At 40.7% G+C, this 25,807-nt stretch overlaps 1 protein-coding gene across 8 annotated transcripts in view; it reads right to left on the bottom strand.

Annotated features, from left to right (window-relative positions):
* The window catches only part of ptprk (protein tyrosine phosphatase receptor type K), a 702,201-nt gene that overhangs the window by 81,423 nt on the left and 594,971 nt on the right, over window positions 1-25,807 (bottom strand). For 4 of the 8 annotated variants that reach the window (XM_085997159.1, XM_085997160.1, XM_085997163.1 and 1 more), the window contains exons 14-16: window positions 24,395-24,533; window positions 9,405-9,434; window positions 6,502-6,662 (exon numbers count right to left, since the gene is read on the bottom strand). In XM_085997159.1, the coding sequence (XP_085853285.1) occupies window positions 6,502-6,662; window positions 9,405-9,434; window positions 24,395-24,533 (330 nt within the window). The remainder of the gene's footprint in view (window positions 1-6,501; window positions 6,663-9,404; window positions 9,435-24,394; window positions 24,534-25,807) is intronic. The other 4 variants (XM_085997161.1, XM_085997167.1, XM_085997165.1 and 1 more) reach the window with 1 other exon arrangement.

Raw genomic sequence — 25,807 nt, 5'->3', positions numbered from 1 at the left:
CAGCAGCCAGACCAGGATAACTCTGAGTTTTTCTGTGGATTCTTTTTTAAACTGCATGAGCAGTGAATGTTGATAACAATTGCTTCCCTAGCTTGGAACTGTGTGAGTGTTAAATTAATATTCGTAAAGTTATGGTTCAGCAACGACATCACTTAACTTGTGTGTATATATTTATCCACCTCTCTCTGACTCAAGCAACTTCAAACCAAACTGCCTGATGAAGTCAGTCATCGGCACTTTTGTAGTTACAGTTATACAAGCACTTCACGTAAAATGAGTTACCTTTCGAAGTGTGAACACTGTTGCTAGGTAAATGAACGTGACAGCCATTTTTCACACGGCTGAGTTGAGAGCCGAATTTAAATTTAACGCTGGTCGGCCGGGCTTCCCAGGGCTCGGGAAACCCGGCAACGAAATAGACATGGGAACAGCTGGATCAAGCAGTTAAGTGTTTTTTTTATAGCAGGAGTGCTCCCCCCCCACCCCCGCCAAGCCCCTCAAGAAAACCTTCTACCACGATCGGTATTCCCCCTCCGCCCCAAAACCCACGATTACATTACATTACATGGGGTATACGGCACAGAAACAGGCCATTCGGCCCAACCAGTCCATGCCGGTGTTTATGATCCACTCGAGCCTCCTCCCGTCTTTCTTCATCTAAATCTATCAGCATAACCCTCTATTCCCTTCTCCCTCATTTGCTTGTCTAGCCTCCCCTTAAATGCATCTGTACTATTTGCTTCAACCACTCCGTGGTAGCGAGTTCCACATTCTCACCACTCTTTGGGTAAAGAAGTTTCTTCTGCATTCCCTCCTGGCTTTCTTGGTGACTATATTATGTTGATGGCCTCTAGTTATGCTCTTCCCCATAAGTAGAAACATTCTCTCTGTATCCACTCTATCAAAACCTTTCATCATTTTATAGACCTCTATTAGGTCACCCCTCAGCCTTCTTTTTTTCCAAGAGAAAAGAGACCCAGCCTGTTCATCCTTTCCTGATATGTATACCCTTGCATTTCTTGTAAATCTTCTCTGCACCCTCTCCAGTGCCTCTATATCCTTTTTATAATATGGCGACCAGAACTGCATGCAGTACTCCAAGTGTGGTCTAACCAAGGTTCGATACAAGTTTAGCATAACTTCCCAACTTTTCAATTCTATCCCTTTAGAAAGAAACCCGAATGCTTGGTTTGCATTTGTAATGGCCTTGCTAACCTGTGGCACAACTTTTAGCGATTTGTGTATTTGTACTCCGAGACCCCTTTGTTGCTCTACCCCACCCAGACTCGCACCCTCCAAGTAATAAGTGACCTCCCTATTCTTCCTACCAAAATGTAATACCTCATATTTGTCGGCGTTGAATTTCATTTGCCAATTATTTGCCCATTCTGCAAGTTTATTAATGTCCTCCTGTAATTTGTTGCAGTCCTCCTCAGTATTGACTATTCACCCCATTTGGTATAATCTGCAAATGTAGAAATTGTGTTTTTGATTCCAAAGTCTAAATCGTTAATGTAAATTGTGAACAGCAGTGGTCCCAGCACTGAGCCTTGTGCAACACCACTTGAGCCTTCTGCCACTGTGAATAGCTACCCTTTACCCCCACTCTCTGCTTTCTGTCTTGAAGCCAGCTAGCAATCCATTCTGCTACTTGTCCCCTGACTCCGCATTCTCTGACCTTATTCATTAATCTATTATGGGGTACCTTACTGAAGGCCTTTTGAAAATCTAGATAAATTACAGCAACTGCATTACCCTTGTCTACTCTCTTTGTTAACTCTTCAAAAAATTCAATAAAGTTGGTAAAGCAAGATTTTCCCTTTTGAAATTCATGCTGACGATTCATTATTATACTTTTCATTTCTAGATGTTATTCTATTCTCTCCTTTAGTAGGGATTCCATTATTTTTCTTACCACCGATGTTAAGCTGACTGGTTTATAATTCCCTGGACCTGTTCTATCCCCCTTCTTAAATATAGGTGACATGAATCAGTCATTCACGAAAGAAAGACTATGAAATAATACTGAGCGGCCTACGGGTGGCGCTGTCCAGGGAGAGTATAAATACTTGGGCACGGGCCCAGCTTGCGCAGGACATTCTTAACAGGAACTAGTGGAGGACACAACTAGACCTCCATGTTGTAAAACAGTTGATTAAAGCTTTGTTTAACGCTTAGACCAAGTGCCTAGTAGTTTTCTTACATCAATAGGTATTACGTTAGCTATCCGCCAGTCCTCTGGCACTAAACCTTTTTCTAATGAATTATTAAATATGCATAGTAATGCCTCTGCTATCTCTTCCCTAGATTCTTTTAAAATTCAAGGGTTTTATCCTCTTTGAGTTTGATTAGTTTATTTAATATATCCCCTTTTAAAAATTTTTTAAATGCAGTTAATCTCATTACTCATATCATCCAATGTCACGTCCACCTGTTCTATCTCCCTTGTAAATACCGAAGCAAAATAATGATTTACTCTTTCTGCCATCTCCCTATTGTTACCTGTGGTATTGTCCTGTCCATCCCTTAATGGCCCTATTCCCATCCCAACCTTCCTCTCAAGCCTTATGCCCTGTGGTCTTTCTCTCCCTCCCAATTGCTGGTCTGACCCCTCCCCCCTTTGCCTCACGATCTATGCCAATCCCGTCAACTCGTGATCTTTCCTAGTTGCCGGGAACCATCCCCAACGCTCCCCGGCTGCGGCCTTCTACCGCAGGCTTCTCCACCCGGCAGCTGGCCAGCCTCTCAATCTGGCCGGCTGACGAGCGGAAAATAGAATTTAAAAAATGATAGAGGTTTTGCCGTAAAATTCAGTATGGTCAAGTACACAGCAGTGCTGTTTATGTGCTTGACCAAGGCATAAAATCCATATAAACAGATTGTTAATTTATAAGAAGGCCTATAAATGGACCGTGTATTGGCAACCTGATCAATTATAAGATTTTGATGAGGGTTGGATGTTCATGTGCGAGTGTGTTTTATGCTTGTATTGTGCTAGGAATTTCACAAAAAGTTCATTTAAAAATTGTAGAATAGGCCATCTGAATTGGTTAATCTGCCTCCATAAAAACAAACTGATTTGGCTCACCAAGTCTGTGCCAGGGTTTTCTTCACGAGCCACCTACTCTAATCCCACTGTCCTGCTCACTTTTTTTTTGGAACAACTATCGATGTCCCTTCTTAAAAAAAAATTGTCGATTCTACTTCAACACTGATTTATGGCAGAGAACCACCCTCTGTGTATTTCCTAAATTTTGCTTTAGTTCTTTTTGTAAGAGCTACAAATCAGTCATGATCTGATTGAATGGTGGAACGGGCTAGAGTGGCTGAATGACCTACTCATGTTCCTATGTGAGAAGCACCATTTCACAACCTGGTTCATTTAGCTTTAATACACAGCATCCAATGTCCCCCCAGTCTGCCATCCAGCTTTCAGCTGACGAGAGGAATTTTAGTCCCTTGTGAAGTAAATCGAACTTAATAATAATGTGAATAGACAGAAATCCCAAAACATGATGCACCTCTAGATTTGATTTCTCTAATGTCCGCTTGAATAGCCTTCCATCCCCCACCCTCTATAAACTCCAACTAACAAACTTTTAGAGCTTTAGCACCGATTTTTAAAATAAAAAGGTCACTCATGCCCTCAACAATCTAATTAGTGACTCCTTGCGCAAATAATCTAATGAGTGTTAAGGAGAAATCACAGGAAACTTCTACTCTTACTTCCGGTCTTATCCTGTCCTCACTTGATGTCCACACACAAGTCAGAGGTTATTAGTAATAATGAGGAGCAAAATGCCTGCTCGATTTTGCTCTCCCTATTCCAGGGGTGCTGTCGCCAGCTGTAGCATCCCTATTGTTGCCTGAGCCACAAACTCCGTTCCCTAGCCACTGACTCTATCCCTCTCCCTAACATCTGTCTGAGGCTGAACCACACTGTTTGCAAAGTTGGTGTCATTTTTGACCCCGAAATGAGCTTCCGACCACATATCCGCAGCATAACCAAGAACGCCTATTTCCACCTCCGTAACATCGCCTGTCTGTCCTTGCCTCAGCTCATCCGCTGCTGAAACCCTCATCCATGCCTTTGTTACCTCTAGACTTGACCAATTTTACCCTACGTAAACTTGAGATCATCCAAAACTCGGCTGCCCGTGTCCTAACTCTCACCAAGTCCCGTTCACCCATCACCTTGTGCTTGCTGACCTACATTGGCTCCCCGTTAAGCAACACCTTGATTTCAAAATTCTCATCCTTGTTTTCAAATCCCTCCATGGCCTCGCCCCTTCCTATCTCTGTAATCTCCCCCCACCCCCCGCCGAGATATCTGCGCTCCTCTAATTCTGCCCTCTCGACCATCCGTGATTATAATCACTCAACCTTTGATGGCCATGCCTTCTGTTGCCTAGGTCGTAAGCTCTGGAATTCCCTGCCTAAACCTCTCCGCCTCGCAACTCTCTTTCCTCCTTTAAGATGCTCCTTAAAACCTACCTCTTTGACCAAGCTTTTGGTCACCTGACCTAATTTATTCTTATGTGGCTCGGTGTCAAATTTTTTTGTCTTAAAATGCTCCTGTGCAGCACCTTGGGACGTTTTACTACGTTAAAGGTGCTACATAAATACAAGTTGTTGTTGAGCTGAGATTAACTAACTCAGCACTCACCAGAGTTTGAACTGGGAATCTTCCTGGTCTATATGGCTCAGCTAATCACTGAAGTAACTGTGAAGCCATTGTGAGCGAAGCCACATAACAATGAACAAAAGGGCCGATTTCACAAACGTGGCACATTATCTTCTATCCATTACCTCCACCGATAGCATGCATTTTTCAAATCTGTGCTAAAGTCTCAGGCAAAGCCACAAGTTGTTAACCTTTACAAATAACCGTGACTAGGAAATATACATCACCCAAGTAGGTTAATTCAGGGGGATTTCCTACATTATTTGTGCTTTTGCGTGAGATCATCCTGAAACTAAAACAACAGCAATAATTTGCTTTTCTATATCACATTTAATGTAGAAAAACACCAGAAAGTGCTTTACAGAGGGAAAAATATAAAGGATTACATGATGCGACCAAAAATTTGGTTGATAAGATGGGCTTTAAGCAGGTTTTTAAAGGTTTAAAGAGAGTAGAGGCAGATGGATTTAAGAAGGGAGCTCTAGGGAGTGGTGGCTGCTAGATGCTCCTGGAAGCTCGGCCACGAATGGTAGTGTGAAGGGTAAAGAGATGTGTAGAAGGCCAAAATCGGGGGACCAATGCTGTGGGAGGGGACATAAGGTTGGAGCATAGGGCAAAGCCATTGTGAGATTTGAAAATGACGAGAATTTTGATTTCAATGTACAGGGAGTCAGAGGACAATCAAAGGACAGTGGTGAAACATGAACAAATCTTAGTGCGGGACAGGAAATGGGCAACTGAGTTTTGAATGAGTTGGATTTTACAGAGTGTGAAGATAGGCTGACTAAAACAATGATGGAAAAATTCAGTCTAGAAGAGACAAAGCATGGATAAGGGTTTCAGCATCAGTAGGGCGGAGGCAGGGGCGTAGGTGATGATGTGGGGATAGAAGTAAGCAGTCTTGTTGATGCAAAGGTTCTGCAGTTTGAAACTCAACTCTGGACACAACAGGATGCCAGAGTTTTGCAGAGTTTATGGCAGGGCCAAAAATGATGGTTTTGGTCTTCCCAATGTTCATTTGAAAGAAAATTTCAGTCTTCTATGACTTAATATCAGTCAAACAGAACAGAGGTGGCTGTGGGGGTCAAAGGAAAAGGTTGAGAGAAAAAGCCATGTGTCTTCAGCATACATATGGAAGCTGAGGCGTGCAATGGAATATGCTTGCTTGGACGGGTGCAACTGCAACAAGACTCAGGAAGCTTGACAGCATCCTGCTCAGGCCAAGCAAATAGCTAGAGAATAGAGGGGATTTCTGATCAGCCCCGAGGGTGACTTGGGGTCCTGGACACCCTGTCCATGGCAGACAGGTGCTGGATTTTCCAGCTCTTTGGCACAATTGGGAGGCCGTAATGATGCTTACGCCTGCCGGCCACGTGCAAATTTGATCCCCTCCTAATGATCCTGCAAATTGCAGCTTGGTCAGCACTGGAGTGCATAATCTTAGTGCAATCAGCAGGATCGTGTCCAGAGAATTATCTGGCTCTCAATATTCACATCACATGACATCTGAGTGTCTGTCTCTGCCGCCCCCCCCTCCCCCTTCCCCCCCTGGTGAGATTCTGCTTTTTGAATTTGGCAGGTTGCGAGGATACCTGCTGTAACTGTGCTCAGTTTTCGGGCTACATAAATCATATTTTTTGAGGACTCATAAGATTTGGTAAGGTGTGTTTCCTAACCAGATCTTTATGTTCTTTTTGGTGCTTTAAAAAAAAATACACATCTATACCATTCATTGTTTCATATGCCCTAATGAGATCCCCCAACTACCTTTTTAAAGATGTGTTTTACAACAATTATATTAACTATATAATACTTACATCTAGGACTGAAGCTGTGCGAGTCCATAAAGTTGATAGAAAGGGGTTCATCAGCATGAAGTGTACTTTGATCGGCATAGCTCCTGTCCATTGCATTCACCATATGAGACATCTCTTGCCGAGCATTTCCTACAGCATCCTTACGCTTCTTTGCAAGTTTACTGCAATCAGCAAAGGTAAATTATCAAACTGTTCAGTTTTTAAGCAGTTTTAATATGCCAAATGTCGGCTTAACATAAAGCATTCTTGATTGATTTTTTTTTTGGGGGGGGGGGGGGGGGGGGGGAGATTCCCATCTATTACAGAGAACACTTCATATCCAGAAACAGAAATGGCTGACAAATTACTTTTTCTATTGCATTATAACATAAGAACCCAATCAGTGCTCTGATATTTGACAATATAAAAGCATTTATCTACTAAAGAATGTTTTTTTTTAAACTTCACAATATACAAACAGATTATCACTGGTGAGAGCAAGCTCTCTTAAAAATGTTACAGATCCATAACTCCAGGAACACACATTCAAAACGTTAAGGAACATAGCAACAGGAGTAGACCATTCAGCCTTTCGAGCCTGTTCTGCCATTCAATTAGATCATAGCTGATCTGTACCCAACTCTCTGCATTTATTCCATATCCCTTGATAACCTTACCTAACAAAAATGTATCAATCTCAGTCTTGATAGGAATATAAGTCTAACAAAAGTGTTTTGCACAAATGAAAGAACAGAATTTAGTTGCTATTGATCTAGTCTGTATGTGGCTTCTGACGAGCCTTTAGATTTGGGAGCATTGTGACCTATCGTTGTTCATTTAGTTTTATTTTATGGGTGGAGGATCTTTGACTTGAAACTGTGGAGAGTTAAATGAGCAGTCATGGCCAAAGAACAGAATTAACTCTAATTTGTTAACATTCTTCCAATGTAATAAATAGACATGCAGATTTGAGTTTCACTAAATCATTTAAAATGAAGTCTGCCATTCTATTTTTAGTGAAAACGGATTGTTATTGATCTGTTTTTACCTTAATATAAAAAAAGTGCTGAATATCATTCCTGCCGGTATGGTCAGTTTACAATCCTGCTTTTGATTTTACTCTCTTTGATTTTTATTGGCTGTGGGCAGGAGAAATTTTTACTTCGACTCTGGTTGATGCTTGACTGTGCCCATCACTGATCTGATTAATGGAGCGAGTTATTTGATTACAGAATGATAAATGTGAATCTATAAACACGTTAACTCCCTTGGATAAGATGAGCCTGCTGGGTTAATATACAACTGATATTTATATGAATAGATAAGATTATTTCAGACAATGACAGGGCCTCATCTGAATTATTTTACAATTGTGAATACCATATTAAATGTATTAATACATTGTAAGTTTTTTCATAACTTTAGAAACTGATTAGCTGCTTTTGTAAACAAGTATTTTCAACTCATCAAACATCATGTGTAGCATAATGGAAACACTGAAAAGTGTTGCAAACTGGATTATGCAAAATAAATAGTATTCAGATTCAATCAATATACATTGTTCAGAATAAAAATAAATTGCAGTTCCTCAGATCTTTCATTGATTCTTGCACAGTTAGCATGCACTAGAACAACAGTTGTCAAGGGTAAAAGGCCAAATTCATAAGCTTTGACACAAAATCCAAAAGATAATGCAATATTATACTGTACGTGTCAAGGTTTTAAATGAAAATTTACATTCAGTAATTTAATTCTGTGTTCAAACGACTGACAGTCTCTCTGCAGGACTCCAGTGAATATGTGGCATATTTTAAGTACACTGCTATATTTTCAGCCAAGCACTTCCTATGCATCCTCTCCCATGATAAAAAAAAACAATTTAGTACCCATGAGATGGAATGAGCTGCAGCCAGTTCTCATTGTTTATCAAAACAAAACTCTTTTCAATGGAAAAACTGAAACACATACACAAGCTAGTGGTGCCAAGTATTATAGGGAGGTGGATGAGGATGGGGATGAAAATCACGATGCGCATGACATTGTGAAACTAATCACGCTTTGCTGAAATCAACTGTAGTTTTATAACTAATTAAGATTTCTGAACACAATTAAATTGGTGGAACCAACTGTATCTTTATTTTGGCTTGTTAATTGTTTTATCATCTTCTAAAACAGTTTTTTTTATGCGTCAGGGTAATATCCTCATTACTCACTCAATTCGTTTTTGGTTCTCTTTTCCGATTCCATTTTAAATAGTAGACCGTTAATGGAAACAACATCCAGATAGATTTTTGTCCACTCAGAATGACCAGTTTTACAAGGAAAATCTTTACTTTCATTAACCTGAAAACTGCCTCCATTAATTAAGCCCACTGAAGTGCACCTTTTAAAAATAAGCTAGCACCGTGGTCCATTTGGCAAGTAAAGAGTAAGTCATCACATGCATTGCAGAGCTCATTACCCCTTCTAGAAAATGTCGATCTGTAAAGGCAACTTTTCTTACTGAGGTGCAAGAGGGCTTGTATGTACGTGAACAATTAATGTTGATTACAGCTATAACGGAGCAGCTATATAGACTGATTTCAATTAAATGTTCCATTCGTGAGAACAAAGTCAAGCGTAAACTTCAGACATTTTGGACTACAACTTGTTAAGTTTTAATATTGATTTAGTGGTTTCCAACCACATCCAAAAAGGATAGCCTTTATTACTAAGCTACTGATTGCTTATTGAACATGTTTTGTAGGCTTCAATTTTAAATTAAAATTACAAATTTAATAAAACAGGAGTTTTTTTGTATATTAACTTTCCCAGTAGTCTGTTGGGTTCACAACAGGACTGTTTGTGTCAAAACTTATCATATGTACCCAAAAGCACCCTTTCCCTTTAAAATAACAACAGACTTGCTTCTATTGTCTACTTACAGGTAATAAGAATAAGAATAGTAGCTCCTCCTGGCAAGCAAATCAAACAGTGAAGAAAGAATTATTGGTGAATAAAAGTGTGGAATCAGTTATAATCAAAAAGCAAATGCTAGCTGGATTTAGATACTGATCATCTTTTGTTAGCATTTTACTGCAAACTATTCATGCAAAAATTAATTTTACATTCCATGCAATCAAGTGCTTGCAAATAAAACAGAAACGATGTGTACAGAATGACAGTGGACAATTATGTTCCAGATGTTGTTCAGTCATTGAACAAAGCAAGTGAATAATTAAAATTGATCGCACATTTCTTGCATGCACTATACAATAAGTCAGAATAGCTAATTTGTCTTTATTGTGAACTTGTCTCAACATGAAAAAATATAAAAAATAATTAAAAAGTAAATACAAATAATAAAGCTATGTATTTGAACAGAATAACTTTCATTCTGTTAAGCTGTTTTGCACAGAAATATTAGGTCGATGAAACAATGAACATTCCAGGTATTAAAAATAACAAAGCCACTTTAACCGCATTAATTACAACTATGTGATATAGATGATGTCAGCTAAAAGGCCAGTTGATTACCTTGAAATCAGTCAGTGGCTCAAATAACTTTTTAAAATTTTTTTTAAATGATTTTGACGCAACTGACATTTTCTAAATGAACAACTTTTTCCCCCTTAATTAACCTTGCAGCAGTATTGATTAATTTAAATACCAGTTCAATTTCAACTAAGCAAAAATGCACAAACTCCAATGTATTTTACATATGCCATAACTTGGAAATTTAACATATCTATTTTTTCCTGTTGGTTTTATCAATGTATAAAAATCTTTGAATAACTTGCTCACTCAGAACAAAATTCATAGCTGCTCTTTCCTGCCAATATACTTTGTTTCAACACTAATCAGGTAACTATGAATACTGATTGAAGTTTTCTGTTGGTCTTTAAAAATTTGTAACATATCAATATATTCCCTGGGTGCTTTGGGGCGTTAAATACTGTCAGCAGGATTCGTATGCATATGTTCTCACAAAGAATATGGCACAAATGGATTCAAGAAGCAACGAGATGCATTGGATTGATACAGATGGTGAGAAGACAGGCGGAGACAGTCAGCATGGTCTTTTAAATGGCTGGCCATATTTCTCAAACTGAACTGCTTGAGGAAATTGCAGAGTGAATAGATAAAGAAAATGTACTAGATATTCTATGTCTGGGTTTTCAAAAGATGTTTGATAAGGTACCACTTAAGAGACTTGTTAAAATATAAAAGCACATATTAGTAAAGAGAGCACAGCCACACAACAAGAGAGATGTCAAGGCATTAGGAAGCTGATAACTGGGGTAAATGTCTCTTGGCTTAGTGGGTCAAATTGGGCTTTTTGAACTGGAATAGAGGTTAAAGGGAGGACTCCAATAGAAGTTTATCATTTTGAATATTTTGAGAGAAGTAATGTATGATTGTTTCCACTAATTGGAAGCTTAGTAACAAGAGGGCAAAAACTCAGATTGTCACGAGAAGAGGGGGGGTGGGGGGATGGAGTTAGTCGACATTTTTTTCCAAAACAGAGGGCTATTAAAACATGGAATGCTTCATATGGTCGGTGCTTATTGAGCCAGAGACTTGTTTAAACGAGAATTGGATAACTATCTGGAAATGACAAATACAAGAGGAACAGAAAAAAAGGGCAAGAAAATGGGATTTGAGTAGAAAACTCCAGCTGAAGAGCGAGCAATGACAGATAGAATGGGTCAAATGGCTTCACCTGTGCTCTAAATTGTAGGAATCTTTGATAGAAAACTATAAAACTCATTGATTGTCAACATAAAGCTTTTAGTATAATATTCAATTAAATTAATATTGGTAAAGTGGATACCTTTTTCCTTAATTAAGCATTAATGAACAAAGTGGACGCTCTAAGCAGCATGAGGAAGATGTACTTAAATGATAAAACTCAAATGCCAACAAATACTTTGCAGCATTTTAATTACTCCATTGGTATTATACGGCTGTGTTGGCCCATGCTGCTCCGTTACTTTGATTGTAATGAAATCACAGTGTCATATCAAGAAAAGGAAGTCATCAGGAAATTTCCACATTTAATAAGAAAGAAAATATGGGGAGGGAATTACAACACAATCAATGGGTTCTGGTGCGATTAAAGGGTTCAGTGAAAGTCCACCAACATGATCGGATTCCAAGTTTGGGTTAAAATATTTTGCTCCTATTGTAAGAATAACTTTATGTAACATAGAGCGACAAGTAACTTATGCAACAATAAACACTATTAGACACTGGAACCTAAACTACAAGTTTAACATGTAAAGGTGGTTTGCGTAAACCACATGAATTAATTTACTATATTGCGTGACATAAAATATTAAAAAAACATGAGTCCTTTGTAACACAAATACTACATGCCAGCAAAGCAATACAATTTTGCCTTTTGCAGCAGTGTACTCTGTTATTCAAACCACACTACATATATTATATAATTGCAAAATACTGCGGATGCTGGAAATCTGAAATAACAACAGAAAATGCTGGAAATACTCAGCAGGCCAGGCAGCATCCGTGGAGAGAGAAACAGAGTTAACGTTTCAGGTCTGGGACCCTTCATCAGAACTGGAAAAAGCTGGAGATGTAACAGATATTAAGCAGGTACAGAGACAGCGGGGGGGGGGGGGGGGGTTAGGAGGGGAGGAAGAAATAGAAAGAACATCCTGTACTTTTGTAAGAGGCAGGAAAGATAAAATGTTGCAAATGGGAATGGCAAAAATCATACTGCATGAAAAATGGGGGCAGGGATAATTATCTGAAATTGTTGAACTCAATGTTGAGTCCGGCAGGCTGCAAAGTGCCCAATCGAAAGACGAGGTGCTGTTCCTCGAGCTTACATTGAGCTTCATTGGAACAATGCAATAGCCCGAGGACAGAGAGATCAGAGTGGGAGTGAAGCGGTGAATTAAAGTGACAGGCAACCGGAAGCTCAGGGTCACCCGTACGGACTGAATGGAGGTGTTCCGCAAAGCGGTCGCCCAATCTGCGTTCGGAATCTTCTTGCAATTTAATATACTGTATTCGCTGCTCACGATGCGGTCTCCTCTACATTGGGGAGACCAAACGCAGATTGGGCGACCGCTTTGCGGAACACCTCCATTCAGTCCGTACGGGTGACCCTGAGCTTCCGGTCGCCTGTCACTTTAATTCACCGCTTCACTCCCACTCTGATCTCTCTGTCCTCGGGCTATTACATTGTTCCAATGAAGCTCAACGTAAGCTCGAGGAACAGCACCTCATCTTTCGATTGGGCACTTTGCAGCCTGCCGGACTCAACATTGAGTTCAACAATTTCAGATAATTATCCCTGCCCCCATTTTTCATGCAGTATGATTTTTGCCATTCCCATTTGCAACATTTTATCTTTCCTGCCTCTTACAAAAGTACAGGACGTTCTTTCTATTTCTTCCTCCCCTCCTAACCCCGCCCCCTGTCTCTGCACCTGCTTAATATGTTACATCTCCAGCTTTTTCCAGTTCTGATGAAGGGTCCCAGACCTGAAACGTTAACTCTGTTTCTCTCTCCTCGATGCTGCCTGGCCTGCTGAGTATTTCCAGCATTTTCTGTTGTTATTTCATTCTACATATATTATACATTTGTTTTACAAAAACCTGGTTTTATACACAATAGAGAACTGCTATTGGTAAATGTACCACCACCACCAATGGGTATTTCATGTACAGACTGATGCCACTTACAGTAGGACAAGTACAGTAATGCACTGTGTGGAATGTAACTGATGACAGAGAATGAAGGCAATTATATAACCAGACAAAACCAATAAACCACAGTGCAATTGGTGACAAATATTGCCAGGCATAGGATAAACTGGATTAATGTCAATCAAATACTCCTTCAGCTAGTGAATGAGATACATTCAGAAAATCTTTGCAATATCAAGTATTCAAACAGGTGGCAGGTGGCATTTGTAGTTTCACTCCCACCTTCTCAAAAATCAGCAAGGTTCTACATTACAGGTTGACTATTCCTTATCCGAAAACCTTGGGACCAGCTGTGTTTCGGTTTTCGGAAATTTTCGGATTTCAGAAGGTATTATTTCAGACTGGGAAACTCTGAACATTAAATTAATTTGGTAATTAGTATTTGTATTTAATATAAATTTTTAAAGTTCAGGCTACCTCTTGCGGCTGTTCCGTGTCTCATTCCCCTTCCTGCTTCTCTGTGCTGCCGCTCACAGTCTGTTTACAGCTCCCCCTGCTCCGTATCTGAATTCCTTTACTTAGCGGGGGTCTGGGGCTCGACTGCCGCCGCCAGTTGTGGGAAAGCCGGATATCGGCTGACTCCTACGCTAAGCTGGCCCGCAAATCAGGTCCGGGGGGGGGGGGGGAGTAAAGAATATCGGATGGGCCGCTGCAGCTATCGGACAGGCCACTGTATTGTTGGGTTCACTCTCCCGGTACCTCCTTCACACTGCCCGGCTCGGCCTGCAATCTCCTACCCAGGAGGGAACACTGTGACCCTCTGCCCTGCTCACAGGGAAAGGCAGAGCTCCCTCAGTCACACTTAACATCGAGAGCGAAGGCCGGCATGTCGACAATCTGCAGGAATTCTTGTTCTGGGCCCCGGAGGACCACTCCCGTGATGTTTTGCGCCACTCGGGTCATGTCGTGCGCACGACTTATGCTGAACGAAAAACATTTCGGTTTTCAGAGGTTTTTGGAAGTTCCGATAAAGGATAGTCTACCTGTACTTAATATCAAGTTTTTGGTCCCAATCCCTCTTCCTGACCTGGCTGTGGAGGGGGCGGGAGGAGAGCAGAATTGGGTCGAGAACGATTCTCAAAAGAGGAAATGGTGTACGGGAACAGATGTTGTTGTTATGGATGACTTGAATTTACCAGAGGTGCATTGGGTTAGGGTTACATTGTACAATTGCTCAAGAAATCCACGTAAGCAGGATTTCTATTGGACCTGATATTAAATAAGAACCAGAATATGGGAAAGAAGATCAGAGACAGAAACACCTTGGCAATTGTAATCACAATATGGTGGCATTTTAAGGTTAGGCTTATAATGGAAAAAAGATGACTACAATAGAAACAGACAGCTTTAGAAAGACAAATTTTGAGGGAATGAATGTGAGCTAGGAAGACTGGACTGGGCAGCACTATTCGAATGGAAAAGAATGGATGTTTAGAAATACTCTATGTAGCATACAGAACAGATACTTACCATGAGGGAAGAAGGATGATAGAGGAAAAAATACAGATGCAGGCAATGTGGGAAATAAGGTGATTGTTCCTGAATATTAAGCTACAGGAGTATGGTGACAATTATAAAAATAAGGTAAAGGAGGTTAAGAAACTATGAGGACAGTTAAAATAGGATTTAGGGTTAGGACGTAGGGAATATTAACAGAATTGTTAAGCATTTCTAGAAATATATTCGCAGCAAACATGCTAAAAGAAAGAAGTAAATAGTATGGCCATTGACAGATCATAAAGATGACATATCAAGTGACAAGGAATAGCAAATTTTACACCTCTTGTTTACAGAGCAGATCATGGGCAGTCTCCCAACCACACAAGTTGAATTTCTGAAGGTACAGACAATGTACTAAAAGAAATAGAAATCTGAAATAAAACCATCACGGATAGGCTGAGGATACTGAAGGAAACAAAACAGCTGGCCTAGAGGGACTTAATGAAGTGGCTAGTGTAATTGGTTACATCCTTGACACCATCTTTAGGGAATCATTAGGAATGGGAATATTCCCAGAGGATTGGAAAATAGCTAACATAAAATTAATCTTTAAAAAGGGAGCATGGAAGCCCAACCTTACAAGCCATTAGGCCTCACATCTGTTGTGGGTAGAATATTAAAATGTCTCCTGAAAGATGGAGATAATGAAACAGCTAGATGCTTATGCTGTGGCAAGAGGAAGTCAACATAGATTTATGGGAGGGAGCTCTTGCCTATAAAATTTGTTGAAGTTCTTTGAGGAATTGATGGATGACAATAGAAATTCAGTGGATGCAATATTTTAGTGAGGGTTTTGATACCTTATCACATAAGTAATTAGTTCACAAGAAAGCTTCTGAGAGGGATTGAAAATTGACTAAACTAGAGCAAGCAAATGGTAGGTGAAAATGGAGCTGTGTCAACATGACAAAAGGCGATTTGCAGGCTGCTACAGGAAATAAAACTTGGGTCATTGCTGTTTACAGTACAGTATGTATAAATGATGTGAAGCTGGGCATAGAAAATAAAACTATCCAACTCTGCAATTTACACCAAATAGGGGTAGGGGTTTAAACAATAAGGAAGAGGCAAAACAAATGCAAAGAGATTTGCATAGGCTGGGAAGGTGGGCTGAGAGGCAAATGACTTTTAATGCAGACAAATCCAAGGCAACGAGACCAAGGGAGGGAAATTAATAATGAATATACAGTAAATAGCTCCAAAATACAGGACACACAAGAGAGAAGGAACCTGGGACAATTGGTGGTTAGCTCACTGATGCCAATAGCCAAGTGTGTGGCAACAGTAAGGAGAGGTCACTGGATCTTGGCATGGACAGCTTGGGTGGAGCACAAATCCCAGGTGATGATGAGCATGTACAAAGCACCTTTACAGATACAGTGATCAAGATTGTATACAGTACTCCACGTGTAATATAGCAAGGATATCCGGGCATTTCAGAAAAAGACAACAAACCTGACACCAGACATAAGCTAAGTTAAAAGAGTTTGAATTGTTTACTCTGGTGGCCAGAAAGCTTAAGGGAGTTGTAATAAATTGAATCCCCATAATATTTTCAAGCTTGGCAGAGACTTGTAGAACCACAGGGTTCTTGATATGTTTGGGATTGTGACATACTCTAGAACCTAATCTCAAGCTTAGAAGAGGGCAAGTACACAGTTTAGATTTAACTACTTGATGCAGGGGATGGTGAACATGTGGAACTAGCTACTGAGGGAGTCAGTGAACGCAGATTTAATGGATTATTGGATAGGTATTTGAGGGAGTGGGCGATTGCGGGGTAGTTTTTGGAACTGGCCGGGTGTAATGAAATCTTTTCAGGTCCTGTACTTTCCCATGTTCCTATTTACCACAGCATTATATTATTTTCTGAAAATGCTTTGGAAAATCCTGTAGCTGATGAACATAAAAAGTAAATCCTTTATATATACGAGCATATGAAAACAACGGGCAAGAATTGATCAGCTGGCCCATCAAGCCTACCCCCAAACTGATAATGCCTGAGCATAACTAGACATTTCCTACCCCCCCAGCAGCCATGTAATCTCCTGGGAGAGGGAAAAACCCACAAAAAACTCCAGGTCCAATAAGGGGGAAAAAAAAACTGGAAAATTCCTCTCGAACCTTCAGATTGTAACCAGTCCAAGAGATCACATTGACCATATGTACACATTACTACTACATTTATGGTGGCTTATATTTTGGTAATCTGGAATAAAATGCCGGAAATACACAGCAAGTCAGTCTGCATCTATAAAGAGAAATGAAAGGTTATGATGTTTTGGGTATGTAACCTATCAGAACAGGTATTACTGACTTTATCTGGGGCAGCACCGGTGTTCATTCGAAATGTGTTGTTTGATCACAAGTTTGACTCCTTCTAAGAAAGACAAGCTCATTCAGGAGATTGGTGAGGAGCAATCAGGCTGAATTTGCCATACTTAAGTCATTTGAAAGAGACTCGAGAGCCGACTTCAGTCTCTGTTACACCCAAAAACAGGTGCGAGCTTCGGTTAAGTATAGAAATGGGGCAGAGATGTCCTGCTGCAAATTCCTGATGATTAAGAATGCAGGACATCCAGTGTAAACAACGTCAAGGAAACCAGATGAGTGTTGCTTGGGAATGAAAAGACAGGTAGCAATGTGGAGACGGAAGCAGGGGCTGCAGGGAGGATGAGCAACCTGGCCACAGCACCGTGGAGAGGGGGGCCATTCAAGAGGGGGGAGTAAATAGAAATGTTGCAGTGGTAGGGGATAGTATTATTAGGGGGATAGATAGAGTTCTCTGCAGCCAAGAGCGAGAGTCCCGTAGGCTGTGTTGCCTACCCGGTGCCAGGGTTAAGGACATCTCCTCTGGGCTGGACAGAAACTTGGAGTGGGAGGGGGAGGATCCAGTTGTCGTGGTCCATGTTGGTACCAACGACATAGATAGGACAAGGAAGGAGGTTCTGCTGAGGGAGTTTGAGCAGCTAGGGGCCAAATTAAAAAGCAGAACCACAAGGGTAATAATCTCTGGATTATTACCTGAGCCACGAGCGAATTTGGCTAGGACAAATAAAATAAGAGAGTTAAATGCGTGGCTCAAAGACTGGTGTGGGAGAAATGGGTTTTGCTTCCTGGGACACTGGCACCAGTACTGGGACAGGAGGGAGCTGTTCCGTTGGGACGGGCTTCACTTGGCCAGTGCTGGGACTAGAGTCCTGGCGGATCATATAACTAGGGCTGTAGAGAGGGCTTTAAACTAACTAGTGGGGGGGAGGTTCCCAGAGAGCAAATAATACAAACGACAACAGAGAAGGTCATAGACTTAGGTAGCAGTGGGGAAATTAAAAACCAGAGCGTGTCAGGAAGGGGTAGAAGGTGTGGAGTAAAAGGTAAAGTAATAAAAAGGGCAATAGCAGGAACTAAGTGTCACAAAACATATTTGAAAGTTCTCTATCTGAATGCACGTAGCATTCGTAACAAAATAGACGAGTTAAAGGCACAAATAGCTACATATGGGTATGATCTTGTGGCCATTACAGAAACATGGCTGCAGGGTGACAATGCCTGGGAATTAAACATACCAGGTTATTTAACAATCAGGAAGGACAGGCAGGAAGGAAGGGGAGGTGGGGTGGCTATGTTAATAAAGGAAGGAATCACTGTAATACAGAGAAATGATATTGGGTCAAAGGATCAGGATAATGAAACAGTTTGGGTGGAGATAAGGAATAATAAGGGGAAAAAAACACGAGTGGGTGTAGTATATAGGCCTCCGAACAGTCGCAACTCGGTTGGACGGAGTATCAATCAGGAAATAGTTGAGGCTTGTAATAAGGGAACATCTATAATTATGGGGGATTTTAACTATCATATAAATTGGATGAATCAAATTGGGCAGGGCTGCCTTGAGGATGAGTTCATTGAGTGTATTAGGGATGGGTTTCTTGAGCAGTATGTAACTGAACCAACCAGGGGGCAAGCAACCTTAGATCTGGTCCTGTGTAACGAGACAGGATTAATTAAAAATGTCCTAGTAAAGGATCCCCTTGGAATGAGTGACCATAACATGGTTGAATTCCATATTCAGTTAGAGGGGGAGGAGGCTGTATCACAAACAAGCGTGCTAAGCTTGAATAAAGGAGACTATGAAGGTATGAGAGCGGAATTGAGTAAAGTGGATTGGGAAAATAGGTTAAAGGATAAGACGATACATGATCAGTGGTGTACATTTAAGGAGTTATTTTACAAATTCCAAAAAAAGTATATTCCACTGAGAAAAAAAGGGTGTAAAAGAAAAGACAGCCATCCGTGGCTAAGTAAAGAAATTAAGGATAGTATTCGACTAAAAACAAGGGCATATAAGGTAGCCAAATCTAGTGGGAGGATAGAGGATTGGGAAAACTTTAAAAGACAGCAAAAAATAACAAAAAGATTGATTAAGAAAGGGAAGATACATTATGAAAGTAAATTAGCAAAAAATATAAAGACAGATAGTAAGAGTTTTTATAGTTATATAAAAAGAAAAAGGGTGGCTAAAGTAAATGTTGGTCCCTTAGAGGATGAGACCGGGAAATTAATGGTGGGAAATATGGAGATGGCAAAAACACTGAATGAATATTTTACATCAGTCTTTACAGTAGAGGACACCAAGAATATCCCAACACTTGACAAGCAGGGGGCTATAGGGGGGGAGGAGCTAAATACGATTAAAATCACTAAGGAAGTAGTACTTGGTAAAATAATGGGACTCAAGGCGGATAAATCACCTGGACCTGATGGCTTACATCCCAGGGTTTTGAGGGAAGTGGCGGTAGGGATTGTGGATGCATTGGTAATAATCTTCCAAAACTCCCTGGACTCAGCAAAGGTCCCGGCAGACTGGAAAACTGCTAATGTAACACCCTTATTTAAAAAGGGCAGTAGACAGAAGGCTGGAAACTATAGACCGGTTAGCCTAACATCTGTGGTAGGTAAAATTTTGGAGTCCATTATTAAGGAGACAGTAACAGGACATTTGGATAATCATAATTTAATAAGACAAAGTCAGCATGGTTTTATGAAGGGGAAGTCATGTTTGACAAATTTGCTGGAGTTCTTTGAGGAAGTAGCATATAGGGTGGATAAAGGTGAACCAGTGGACGTAGTGTATTTAGACTTCCAAAAGGCATTTGACAAGGTGCCACACAAAAGATTATTGCTTAAGATAAAAAATCACGGGATTGGGGGTAATATTCTGGCATGGATAGAGGATTGGCTATCTAACAGAAGGCAGAGAGTTGGGATAAATGGTTCATATTCAGACTGGCAATCAGTAACCAGTGGTGTTCCGCAGGGGTCAGTGCTGGGTCCCCAACTCTTTACAATCTATATTAACGATTTGGAGGAGGGGACCGAGTGTAACACGTCAAAGTTTGCAGATGATACTAAGATGGGAGGGAAAGTAGTGAGTGAGGAGGACATAAAAAACCTGCAAGGGGACATAGACAGGCTAAGTAAGTGGGCAGAGATTTGGCAGATGGAATACAATACTGGAAAGTGAGGTTATGCACTTTGGCAGGAAAAATCGTAGAGCAAGTTATTATCTTAATGGCAAGAAACTTGAAAGTACTGAAGTACAAAGGGATCTGGGGGTCCTGGTGCACGAAACTCAAAAGGTTAGTATGCAGGTGCAGCAAGTGATTAAGAAGGCCAATGGAATGTTGGCTTTCATTGCTAGGGGGATAGAATATAAAAATAGGGAGGTATTGCTTCAGTTGTACAAGGTATTGGTGAGACCGCACCTGGAATACTGCATACAGTTTTGGTGTCCATACTTAAGAAAGGACATACTTGCTCTCGAGTCAGTACAAAGAAGGTTCACTCGATTAATCCTGGGGATGAGGGGATGGACATATGAGGAGAGGTTGAGTAGATTGGGACTCTACTCATTGGAGTTCAGAAGAATGAGAGGCGATCTTATTGAAACATATAAGATTATGAAGGGGTTGGATCGGGTGGATGCAGGGAGGATGTTCCAGATGATGGGTGAAACTAGAACTAGGGGGCATAGTCTTAGAATAAGGGGCTGCTCTTTCAAAACTGAGATGAGGAGGAACTACTTCACTCAGAGGGTGGTAGGTCCATGGAATATGCTGCCCCAAAAAGCTGTCGAAGCTACATCATTACATAAATTTAAAACAGAAATAGACAGTTTCCTAGTAGAAAAGGGAATTAAGGGTTACGGGGAGCGGGCAGGAATTTGGACATGAGTCTAGGTTCGGATAGGTCATGGCCCTGTGGGTAGCGGAGCGGGCCCAGGGGCCGTGTAGCCTGATCCTGCTCCTGTTTTCGTGTGTCTAATTCTGTTAGATTCAGGAGATGGTTCTGTGATAGTAGATTGGCGGTTAGGATCAGATCAGCCATGATCTTATTGAATGGCGGAGCAGGCTCGAGGGGCCAATTGGCCTACTCCTGCTCCTATTTCTTATGTTCTTATGTAAGAGCACAGTAATACAAAAAGATGAATTTCTGGACAGTTTCTGATTTTTTATTCTTGCTGGCACTTGAGTTCTCATGAGCCTTTGTGCCAATTGTTCTAAAAAAATTGTTTTTGCTCCTGGGCCATTATTGGCACCAATGAGCTTCTTAATGGTATTATCCCTATCTGAGGTGTTTGGAAGAGGAGGGGTGCCAAGGAAAGGATGCCAGACAGGTCAAGCTGCAGGATAGTTGCTCTATACTCACCCACCAGTAAGCATAACGTGCAGAATGTGCTGAACATACCTTGCTTTGGCAGATGATTAGTGTATGTGAAGACCCCTGTTCCTAAAAGAAGCTGGGTCAACAAACCTGATGGCATCACTAAGATATATGAATGCCTGATTAACTAATATTGGTTGCTTTTCCAGAAACAGACAATTCCCAGTATGCTGTGCTTTTAGTGGCACTGCCTGAAAGGAAGCAAGTCAGGATGATCGACAGCCACCAGAGCTCGATTGGCCACAGTTCACAGAAATCACAGAAACCTCACAGTGCAGATAGAGGCCATTTCGGCCCATCGAGCCTGCACTGACACATATCCCACCCGATCCCCGTAACCCCTACACCAACACATATCCCACCCTATCCCTGTAACCCCACGTATTTAATCCCCCTAACACTAAGGGTCAATTTATCATAGCCAATCAACCTAATCCGCACATCTTTGGACTGTGGGAGGAAACCGGAGCACCCGGAGGAAACCCACGCAAACACGGGGAGAATGTGCAAACTCCACACAGACAGTCACCCGAGGCCGGATTCGAACCCGGGTCCCTGGCGCTGTGAGGCAACAGTGCTAACCACTATGCCACCGTGCTGCCAAAATTGTCAAAATTTTACTGACCATGTCCACAGGGTGTGGCACACCAAGCTGGCAACAACTGTGGGAAATTGTATTCACAAGGTGTGCACCATCAGAGAGCCAGATGCAGAACGCATTACCGGCACCCGGCTACCGACCATAGAGCACATATACCAGAAACGCTGTTTACGGAGGTCACGGACCATCATCAAAGACCCTACCCACCCCAGCCACAGTCTGTTCGCCCTCCTGCCATCTGGGAGACGCTACAGATGCATTCGCACCCGTACGACCAGATTTAGGAACAGCTTCTTTCCCAGGGCTGTCATCCTACTGAACTCCACAAATAAACTCTAAAGCCTGCACATCTGCCAATGCACTTTATTATGGTTATGGTTATGTTTATGTTAATGTATTACAAGCCAAATGTATGTTGAATGTTTAAATGTCTTAATCTAAACGTACACTCTCGGGAGCCGCAAGCCTACATTTCATTGTACTGCACTTGTGCACTAACAATGACAATAAAGTTGATTATTATTATTATCTGCTACAAGGGCACCTGCGGCTTAGGGTTGGGACATCCAGTGACAATGTCCAATGGTTTTTTAAGTTTTTGTCACTCTGACACTTGCCGTTAATAGTTCCCACATTTAAATTGCCTGATCCCAGAAACTGGTAGGGTCAGACTAACAGGTCACCTGTGGGGCCTGATTTCTGTGCCACATCTATGAGATGCACTGCAGCAACTTGCCAAGGCTTCTTCAACAGCACCTCTCAAACCCACGACCTCTATCACCTAGAAGGAGAAGGGCAGCAGGCACGTGGGAACACCATCACTTCCAAGTTCCCCTCCAAGTTACATACCATCCTGACTTGTAAATATATCGCCGTTCCTTCAGCGTCGCTGGGTCAAAATCCTGGAACTCCCTACCTAACAACACTGTGGGAGTACCTTCATCACATGGACTGCAGTGGTTCAAGAAGATGGCTCACCACCACCTTCTCAAGGGCAATAGGGATGGGCAATAAATGCTGGCCTTGTCAGCGATGCCCACATCACAGGAACGAATAAAAAAAAGTTCAGGTTGCAGAGCAGGATTGTAGATTTTCAGCCCTGATCCATTAAAAAATTCCATGGTCCTACTCCTCTCTGGAATCTGGCTGCCCTTTGTTCCAAGCGCCACTTCACATTTGACTCAAGCTACCTTTTGCCTCTGGCCCGACACCTCATGCTTGCAATCCTTCTATCCTGCCGTCAGTCAGGAAACATGACCATCAAATTAACATTTTGATTTAAAAAACTCAACTTTAACAAGTAGAGTAATGCCATCTCTCACATTGTACCTATTTATGACCCATTCTGCTTCCACTTTATGCCCACTCTCATTCCACCTCTCATGGTTCTTGCCACCTCTCCCCACTTTGCAACGTGCTCCCTGCAACCACTTCCTATCTGCCTCCCCAAATGGTGTCCTACATCCTTGCCCCCACTCTTTTCCCTACCATTACTTATACCACTCCTCTTCCACTGTCCTCTTGATAAAGCTTCCTCCTATACTCAAGTCATTCTGCTACACTCCCAGGTGGTGAGTCAAGCCAGCATCTCTCATTTCTTTATCCTTCCTGCTTAATCTCAAAACGTTTTATCAAATTATTTAATTTGCAGGAAATTCTGTCCCTTCCTCATAACAGTTATGCAGCCCACAAAGGCAAAAGGGTTGGACATCTACTACAGATGAATGTGTTCCCTTTCAGACTTCATGGAAATGTCTGACTTTCAAAAAACTAAAGGGGTCATTTTCTAACTGTGCGCTTCTGATGGGGAGCTTTTCTCACTGGAAGGGCATAACAGAAATTCAATTAATTTGAATGATTGGAAAATTATGCATTGTGCGCAGTTGAACATCCATATTTCCAGGCAGGATTCTCCACCAGCAGCATGAAGTCAGGAAATTACCCCTCAAGTTTTTACACGGAATGATCACTAGCCTTTTTACAACACAGTCAAGCCCTTATTGATTGGGAAGCAAGCCCAAATGTATATGAGGTGAAACAATTTACACAACTAAATTTACCAAATGCATCTCATTTATAATTTCGATCTCAAGAACTGGCCGAGTCTACATCCTTGTGTAGTTTTCAACTGGGTGTTACCCATATTCTTTTTAAAATAAAATATATAAGCAATATGAATTCGTTAGTTTTTCTCTTTCCTTTTGTGGAGCACTGTGATTTTACTACACCAAATGATTAGAATTTTTTTTAAAAAGCAAGTCTTTTTACAGCATACAATTATCCTTTAAGTATTTTATACTGCTTCAGTAGTTTTTAAGTAATAAGTCAATTAATAGTTGCATACATTCTACAAATACTAGCAATTTTGTACCTTCTCTTGACGATCATTACCACAACCAAGAGGAGAAGGATGAAAACCAGAATTCCAGCACTGATTCCAGCTATTTTCACCACCCGATCAGTTTGCTTGATAGGGTCAGGGACCACTTCAGGTTCTTCAGTTGTGGCTGCTAAATTAGTCAAAGAAGTATTTGCATTAAAGCATGTAATTATTCCTGACAGGGAAATGATCTTTAACATCACATTCATACAGTACACTTCAAAAATCCAGGTACAATTCATGAAACATTTCATCCCACGTTATGTGACAGTTATATTTCACAATGTTAATTTTTCTACTACCCTAATAATTCAGCAAGTAAAAATTATGATTTTTATAATGTAATTTTAATAATCAAGAACAAGGGTGATGAATTTGATTTTAAAAAGTGTCAGCCTTGTTAAAAAAAAAATCACTGCAGTTGCAGAAATATTCCTAGTACAGTACAACTTATATTGAAAGTAATTCAATTTGGTCAACTTGAGACCTGGGAGATTTGTGAGTCATGCATTTTAGCAGTAAGAATTTACAGTGAAGTGGCACTCTCAAAGACATCGAATATCAGACAAACTTCTGAAAAAAAGTTACAACCCTCATTTATTAATTTTAAGAAACTAGGCAAAGACATGCATAAGAACTTGAAGTACAGATGTTTAGCAACATTAATTATACATGAGAAAGTCCAGTTGGCGTACTACAGGTTCAAGTACTGATCAAAATTATTTTCACAGCAAAATTTATATGCTAGTCCTAAATGACACTTTAATCAATTTTTTTTAAAGAAAATTTAAAGTGACCTTGCCACTGCATTAGATTATAAACAATAAGCATTAAAACATCCTTGTGCAAAGAAGCTTCAATTAAATTCTGGTGAGGTAAATGATAGACAGATTAAAATTCATTGTTGATGGGCATGCCAAAGTTTAAATTAATATAGCAATTAAAATTTTCTCATGAGTGATGATTTACAAATAAAATTATTGCTTTGGATTGGTTTAGGTGTTTGAACACGGGGGTAGATATTTTGGATGAATTGCACTGGCCAATATATGCAGCAATGTGATAAACAAATTATTTTTGAATGGATCTATAATGTTACTACGCATCGTATATCTTGCCCCATAACAGTAAATTGTTACATGTCCAGAAATAGTGACTAAGTGCTCTTCACCGAGATGAAGGGTCATACCTGAAATGCTAACTTGTCTTGCTCTTTGAGGTACTGACCAACCACATGTGCTTTCCAATGATTTCTGTTTTTGGTCAGAATAATTAATTGACTACCCTTCTATAATACAGTCAGCACCAAGTAATTTAAACATATTTTGCTCTTGAACTCAGTAATTTAATGCTGTATAACTTACTCATTTTGTTTATTTGGGAATATGCAAAATTTAAGTATAA

This window comes from Somniosus microcephalus, chromosome 9, assembly GCF_052327205.1.
Source record: "Somniosus microcephalus isolate GS21.2 chromosome 9, FLI_Smic_1.0, whole genome shotgun sequence".
Taxonomy (NCBI): domain Eukaryota; kingdom Metazoa; phylum Chordata; class Chondrichthyes; order Squaliformes; family Somniosidae; genus Somniosus; species Somniosus microcephalus.
This window is presented reverse-complemented; position numbering and strand designations above follow the sequence as displayed.